At 37.6% G+C, this 7,871-nt stretch overlaps 1 protein-coding gene across 1 annotated transcript; it reads right to left on the reverse strand.

Moving 5' to 3' along the window:
• Window positions 1-1,322: 1,322 nt before the first annotated feature.
• Window positions 1,323-4,385, reverse strand: LOC308657880 (olfactory receptor 8S1-like). The gene is made up of 3 exons (XM_081310106.1): window positions 4,352-4,385; window positions 4,184-4,248; window positions 1,323-2,730 (listed from the first exon to the last, which is right to left on the reverse strand). The coding sequence occupies exon 3, from the start codon at window positions 2,713-2,715 to the stop codon at window positions 1,798-1,800; it is 918 nt and encodes a 305-aa protein (XP_081166232.1). The 5' UTR covers window positions 2,716-2,730; window positions 4,184-4,248; window positions 4,352-4,385; the 3' UTR covers window positions 1,323-1,797.
• Between the last annotated feature and the right edge of the window lie 3,486 nt (window positions 4,386-7,871).

Genomic DNA, 7,871 nt, shown 5'->3' on the forward strand with positions numbered 1-7,871 from the left:
AGGTGACTTTTATCAAAATAACTTTCTTCAGTGACAACAGTGAATCAGACTTGGTGAATTAAAATGTATTTACATAATTGTCACCTTGCTCACACCTGGCTATAGTGTTTATGAGTTAATGGACCAGAATGAGGCATACAGGAATGACTGGCATTTGTATGCTAGACTATCCTATTTGTATAATTATGTTTTAACAGTGGTGACCTTATGATGAGAATTCATTTTAAATATATTCTCAGTTTCTTAGCCCATAACTTGCACAACAAAATACACTTATTGATCAACAAGGATGTTAGAAACCATTTTCATATTGTTAAAAAAGTAGCAAGGATACCATAAAAATGTCCTGTTTTCTTTGAGTTTATACTCTCTGCTGCTAAAGAGTACAAAGTAAAAGGGAGGGTGACCATTGACTGCTTGGAAAGAAGTTAAAAATAAAAGATGACTTCATAAAGAAATGATGATTAATTTTTCACCATGATAATTTCAGTCCATACTGTACCAAATCTCACCAATTCTTCAATATGTTTCACAATCTAAGGCATCTTTGCTGAAATTCTTCTAGTTCTTTATATTCTCCACAGATCTCATCCAACACTTGCTCAGCCATTTCTACAGCATCACAGGGGCTGAGTGGCAAAACTACTTGTATAGCAACCCATATGAGCTGGGGAATCATCCCTTGTCATGGGTCCCTTCACAGCTAGAGATGGTTGACCATTGGGTAAATAGTTTGAAGCATATATTGGTCCAATACACAATTTCAAATATCCCAATTGTTCTTGGATGTCTATACTTCAATTCCATTGAAGTACCAACATATAATTCTTAGATTCTTTTCTTGCAAATTACAGAATCTAATTCTGACTTACTTATTAAGTAAAATAAAATAAAGGACATCAGCAATAAACATTAAAAATGGAGTCCAGGGTAGATTACAGTAACACAAAGAGGGTCAGTTATCAAGCTGATAAAGAAAACAGTGGTTTTGGTGTAAGTCCATTTGATTCCAAATTCCAACCTCATCACTTACTTCTCCAAGTCATCACTTACTTCTCTTTTCTGAAATAGGGATAACTGAAGTGTTTACATAATACATTTGTTGTGATACTTAAATGGGATAATGTATGTAAATTGCTTAGCACAGTGCAGGACATGATGCAAATACTAATAATGTACTCAGTATGATTCATGCTTATATATCTGGCCTTGGAAAAACAGACTCTAGGATAACTCTAGTGATCACATCAGCAGGGGCACTCACATAGGCTGTTAAGGGTGCTACAAACAAAGTGCTGACCTCCACCTCTAAGAATCTTGCCTCAAGATTAAGATTCCTAAGAGGGTGGATAATCTGACATTGATGTTGTGTCCGCTCTTGAACCAGACACTGTGCCATGAAGGCTGAGTGAAAAAATGACCGGGGTTGTGGCCGGGAAGGAACTTTGGGACACCATGATGCACAGTCTCTCTGGAGCCATTTTGAACAAGTAGAGTTTAGTTTCTAGAAGAATGATAAAGGTAGTCTGAGTGGGCAATAACCACATCTAATATACTGTGTAATAATGACATACAGTATTTCTATATGAAAAAAATTGTTAACCAAGAGGTTTATCTTAACCTTCCATCTTCCTCTGAATGGGACTACACTGGTATCATCTCCCCCAAATAACTCTCCACCTTTTCTTCAGTATTTTTAAGAAGAGGCATAAGGCACAGTATAGATCCACCATATTCAGGTGCTATGTACTGCAGTTCTAGTCATCGTTATGATTTTGTAATCTACCATTTGAAACACTAGAAACACTTTCTCAACATTCTTCTCACAGCAGCCTTCACCTCCTGGTTCTTCAGACTGTAGATGAGAGGATTCAGCATGGGAGTGATCACGGTATACTGCAAGGAGAAGATCAACTCTTGAGTGGATCCAGAATTTGGCATGAGATAGCGGAGTAATCCTGAGCCATAAAAGAAAGTCACTGCGGTGAGGTGGGAGGAGCAGGTGGAGAAAGCCTTGCTTCTACCTGAAGTGGAACTGATGCCCAGAATGGTGAGCAAAATGCGAATATAGGAAAAACATATCAGGAGAAAATTCCCAATGAAATGCAGGAGGCTGGAGCAGAGCAGGGTGGTGTAACTTGCAGACACATCAGAGCAAGACAAAGGATAGAGAGAGGGCAGCTCACAGATGAAGTGGTGGATATTTTGAGCCTCACAGAAGTCTAAATCCAGAGCTACAAGGATATTAATGAAAGCATCCAAGAAAGCCACGCCCCAGGAGCCCCACACCAGCCCCACACACAGCTGCCTGTTCATCACCTGGCCATAGAGCAGAGGAGAGCTGATGGCAACGTAGCGGTCGTAAGCCATCACAGCGAGCAGGCAGGACTCAGTGCCCCCAGTGGCAAAGACAAAGAACACCTGAGCCAGGCAGCCCTCCACAGAGATGGTTTTCTTCTCAGACAAGAGGTTCTCCAACAGCTTAGGCACAGTGACAGAGGAGTGACACAGATCCAGGAAGGACAACTGTCCCAGGAAGAAGTACATGGGTGTGCAGAGGTGGGAATCAATCCTGACTACCAGCAGCATCACTAGGTTCCCCACCATGGTCAGCAGATAAATCACCAGGAAAAGCACAAAAAGAAGGACCTGGATCTGGGTGTCCCCAGACAGCCCGAGGAGGATGAACTCTGGAACAACACTGTGGTTTCCCATGGCCTGCAGTATTTTCTTTGGAAGATTAGAAATAAATTGGGTAAAACTTCTTCTTATGTCTAACAAACATCTAGATGTTTTAGTCCTCTTTATTATTATTGTTGTTGTAGCTGTTTGTTTTGAGGCAAGGTCTCACTAAATTGCAGAAGCTGACCTCAAACTTGCAATCCTCCTACCTCAACCTCCCCAGCATCAAACCCAGCTTAATCCTGTTTTTCACAAAGTGTCATGCCTACTCAAAAGTTCATGTTTAGAAATGGTAAACTTCCCTAAGCCCCTAGATTTCCTAAACCCTTTAATAATCTTTTCAGCAAGATCCCAACCCTAGATCAATTCTCTGCTTTTATTTTTCCTTCTTAAATGCTTTACAGTTCGTTATCATTTTATTATTAAAGCTACGAGAGAATATTTGTAATCTATTGAGAATAATCTAGTAAAGAGTGTGGAACTGCATAAGGAATATGAGAAATTTGCAGAAATGATGTCTCTGGGAGAATGGGAACAGTGGGATTTCAGAGCAGAAGCAAAGCATGGCCTTAGGTGGGTGTGAGTTTGCTGCATCCATCAAACATACATAGGATAAGCAGGTTTGCTGTTGGGAAGTAAGCAGTTCCCATACAGTATTTCTTTTTTCCAATAAATACTTAAGTGGATTCAGTAGCAGAAAGTGAAAAGGGGTAGTGGTTGGAGATGGGCCAAGTAAACAGAAAGGAAAATAATGACAGGGACAGCCCAGAGCTGCCCCAGCTGTGACATAACTGATAGGAGAAATTTTTCCATATGGAACACACACTGTCATAGACTCCAGGCCCAGGACAAATGTAATACAGGTGACCTGTTCGGATTCCACAGTTGTCTCTACTCTTGTGCCCTTTGGAACACAGACTTCCTACTAATTCTCTAAATGCTGCTCTTTTTTTCCTACTCTGAACAGACAACCTAGTTACAACCATAGACTCAGGGTAAACCTTCAACACTACCAACAATACTACTGTAACCCTTCCTCTTTGACTCTTAACTGTTGTGTTCCTACTGCAAGACTGGCACATTCGAATTCTCAAAGGTTCTATGGTTTCTCTTCCACTGATTACCCAAACAACATCCAGAATTATACTGCTCTTAGGAATCAATTTCACATTACTAAAAAAAAAAAAAATTCACATTACCTTAGTTCTCACCCAGTTTAGCAATAACTAGCACAGAATTAAAGAAAAACTTTTTCAAATTTAATGATCCAAAAAATTCTCAAATGCTAACTAATAAATTTTATCCAGACTAGCAAGTTTGAATGTCAGTAAGAGAACATGGTGTTTAGACAGAGTTTGAAATCCCTGCTGGACACACAGTCCCCCCTTCCTTAATTTCTAAAAGAGGAAAATAAAAAGCTAAATTGGATAGATTGTTTTAAAAATCTTCCAGTCATATTGGGGGTATGAATTTTTCATATTATTACTTTTTTTTAACTCACCAGTGTAGATCTAGCTACAGCGAACTGGATTCTTTCTGAGATTATCACATCATTGGCAGATGATGCTGGAAAAAAAAAAACAAGAAATGCAGACAGAAGATCACACTACCCATTATAATTTTGTAGGAGAGAAAAGGGAAATTCTTTTCCAAATGAAGTCTCACTCACTCGCAGTAGAAACTCCTTAAACTGTGGAAATTTTCTCCCTTAAAAATAAAGGCCAAAGAGTGAAAATCTTACAAAGGATATTTCCACCAAGGACAAACTCAGAACTATGAAGTCAGACTTTCTCATAGGTGAGATGTGTTGTAAAGTTACATGAAGGATCACAGAAATAAATAAAATCATCACTTATTTTTTTAATCTAGTGTTCTTGTTTCTTCGCTTATTCAGGGTCTGAGTCCAAATTTAGAATGAAACAGCTATCAGAATACTCCCACTATGTATACAGTTATTGTACAATAAGTGGAGTCAGTGGAGTGGATCTTTTCCAAAAAGAACCTGCCCCAAAGGAATTTTTTTTTTTTTTTTTAGAATGAGGCTTAGGAAGTTACTTAGCATCGTGACTGGCTTAAAGCCTTGCTCAAACTATTTTATTTAAAAACACAAATTAATGCATTGATGAATGAATGAGTAAATGAATGACTCTGGAAGAGAACAGGGTAGGGCTTTCCTATTTTCCGAGAACAGACCTGATCAGGAGGAACCAGCAAGAGATTTCAGACACTTAGAGTTTGCATTAAACCCAGTATAGCAAAGGCAATGGAGGGAAAAAAATTGTCAACTGGAGAGGTCTGCCTCAAAGCAATGTCTCTTATCCAATTCTAAACTTATATCTGAGTATGCAATTATAGGGTGTACCCATATTTAAAGACATGATTAGTTTTAGTTTCTGAAGCCTGTATGTTCCAAGTTCTCTTTGAATCACAAGTTTTCTTATGTTTATCACTGATGTCCTCACCTTCCCCCACTGCTAATAGCCAGCTCCCTCTTATTAGCCTCCCAAACTTCCAGGTTTTTTCCATAATGAGGACATTCAGCACATAAACAGGGAATACAGCAAGATATAGGAAAGAGACATTGTCTCAGTTGTCCCATCTGTAAAATAGAAGCTAAACATAGCTACTTTGGAAGGCTGGAAAGACTTACTGACTTGAATGTAATGCTGAAGAAATCAGAGGTGCTGAGGACTCTTTCCTTCACCCCCAGAACAAGTGTTTAATTTTCTCAAAAGGAGAAAGCGAAGTGACCAAATATCTTAGGTAACAGAAATGAATACCATGCTGGCGAGGACAAGGGAGGTACTGATAGCCCAGAAGACAAACAGCAGATGAGAGGATTTAATGGGGAGAAGTTCCTGATGGGGGAATGACAGGACATGGTAGAAACTGGGGGAACCCAGTGACAGAAAAAAAGCATCAGAGGAAAGAGGGAAGCATCACCATGTTCTATCTCTTCTTAGTGCAGAATGTGTCCTGTTTTTCTGAGTTGGTAAGCATGCCTCTCAAATCAGTAGAAATTCACAGCTGGCTAATCTTAGGAAATGACATTGCTTATTCTACTTAAGACCTTTTTTTGCACAAAGAGAAATATGTAAGCTCACTCCTCAAAAGCTCCTGCAAATGAAGACTTCAGAAGGCTTTTTTGAACTTTGACAATATTTTTGCTCTTATCCCTTAATGACTCCTTAAAACTACAAAGAAAAAGGAAGCGTGAAAAAGTCCAATTCTTAACAAGTATGACAGCAATTTCTTTCATGCTTCCCCAGCTTAATTGCACAATCCTCTCTCTGTACTGTTAATATAGTGTTCAGAGCACCATACTAAGAGTGGAGGCTCAGGTCTAACTATTTCAAATGGGCGGCTGGGTGAAGGTGGCCAATGGGATGGGCATGGCATGACCTGAAAGCCCAGTGGGGAGGTGGGTCCATCCTGACTGCTAGAAAGCTCAGCCTGTGGCAAATGTTGGACTCATTAGCTGAACACAATTTCTAGATAATTCCTCTGGGAATTCCCATTGAAGCTAAGTGACTCATCTTGTCTTCAGATATTACTCATGTCATTGTATTATGTATGTTAAAGACATAATTATCATATATTTAAATTACTATATATTAAACTCATAACTACTATTATGTATGGCATTATTGTTATTATTAAATGGTCAATGATATTTTAAATTTGTTCACCTAGTTGCCTTTTTCTTTTTTCTTTTTTCTTTTTGGGTTCAACTTTTCTGCATCTAGAACTGAAAAGCTTGAAAGCTAAAACTAAGATTTCAAGGGACAGGTTTGACACAAATTAAACAAAGCTGAAGAGGTCTTAATGAATCAGAAGACAGATTAGAAGGAAATAACTTCTATTTGCAAAGTTTTTTTTTCTTTCTTCTTGAAAGCTTCCTTTAAAATTTCATTTAGTGCTAGTCTGCTAGTGATATATTTATTTCACCTTTATTCTTTTAAAATCTCTATATTATTTTATTTTTATTATGAATTATTATTTTAATCAGACATATTTATGGGGTATTGTGTGATGATTCAATACACATATATAATGGCTAATGATTTATTAATGGACATAGAATCCTAATGGGGAAATTATTTCTTATTCAGTACTTTGAAAATATCACTCTATGTCTTTTATTTAGTCCAACATTTCTTTTGAGAAGTCAACTGTTAGTCTAAATTTCACTTTCTCTGGAGAGTTAATTCATCATTTTTTTATCTTCTACTTTTTAAATATTTCCTGTGTTTTGACTTCCAGTATTTTTATTCTGGTGTGATAAAATATAGCTTTCTTTTTATTTATTATACTTTTGCCATATTTGCTTCAGATTATTTTCAAAAGTAGATAACTATAGATTCAAAGTCTTTACACATTCCCTAATCCTTCCCCTCACTCCCCATAGACAATCACTATCCTAAAGTCAGAATGTAACTCCTACAGTAGGCAGAATGGCTCTTCCAGAATGTCCACAATCTCATCCCTGAATCCTGGAATATGCTACCTTACATGGCAAAAAGCACTTTGCAGATGACATTAAGATTACAGATCTTAAAATAGGGATATTATTCTGGACTGTCCAGGTCAGCTAGATCTATCACATGAGTCCTGAAAGCAGGCCATAGTGCATTCTTATTTTAGAACCAATCAAGAAATAGTAAAATCTTCTCTTTATGAACTATCCTCCTATCCCAGGACCTTGTCCACTTCACATTGTTCTCTCCTTTATCTATAGCTAGTGTAGGTTCAGTGTAAATAACCAATGTTATTGTTTCCCACCATTTTGTTATAAAACCTCCAACCCCTTACGACCAGTGGACATTTTCCAACTGTTTTTTGGCCATGCTGTTGGTAGCTTGTGGAATTTGTCTCAGAACCTGTCCTTTACCTTTCAGCTAGCATCTGTAAACCCTTTGTTTTCAGAAACCTTTTAGTCTCAAAAGTTTAATTTAACTTTCTGGAATTAGCTTTTCCTTTTTTTACTCAACATGTTCTAGAAATTTACACAGGTTGACATATGAAATAATTCAATCACTTAACTGTTGTATAGGATCTATTGTATGACTATACCATACTTTATTTTAAAATGCAATTTTCCAAAAGATGAAAGCACATGTGATGAATTTGAATGCATTCTGGTTTATCTGCAAGGTCCATAGGATCTTCCATCTAAGCAAAGATATCAT

The sequence above is a fragment of the Spermophilus citellus genome (genome assembly GCF_964194105.1).
Source record: "Spermophilus citellus genome assembly, chromosome: 10".
Lineage (NCBI taxonomy): Eukaryota > Metazoa > Chordata > Mammalia > Rodentia > Sciuridae > Spermophilus > Spermophilus citellus.

Coding starts and splice junctions, on each gene's coding strand:
- LOC308657880 (XM_081310106.1), bottom strand. CDS start 2,715: ATGGGAAACCACAGTGTTGTTCCAGAGTTCATCCTCCTCGGGCTGTCT.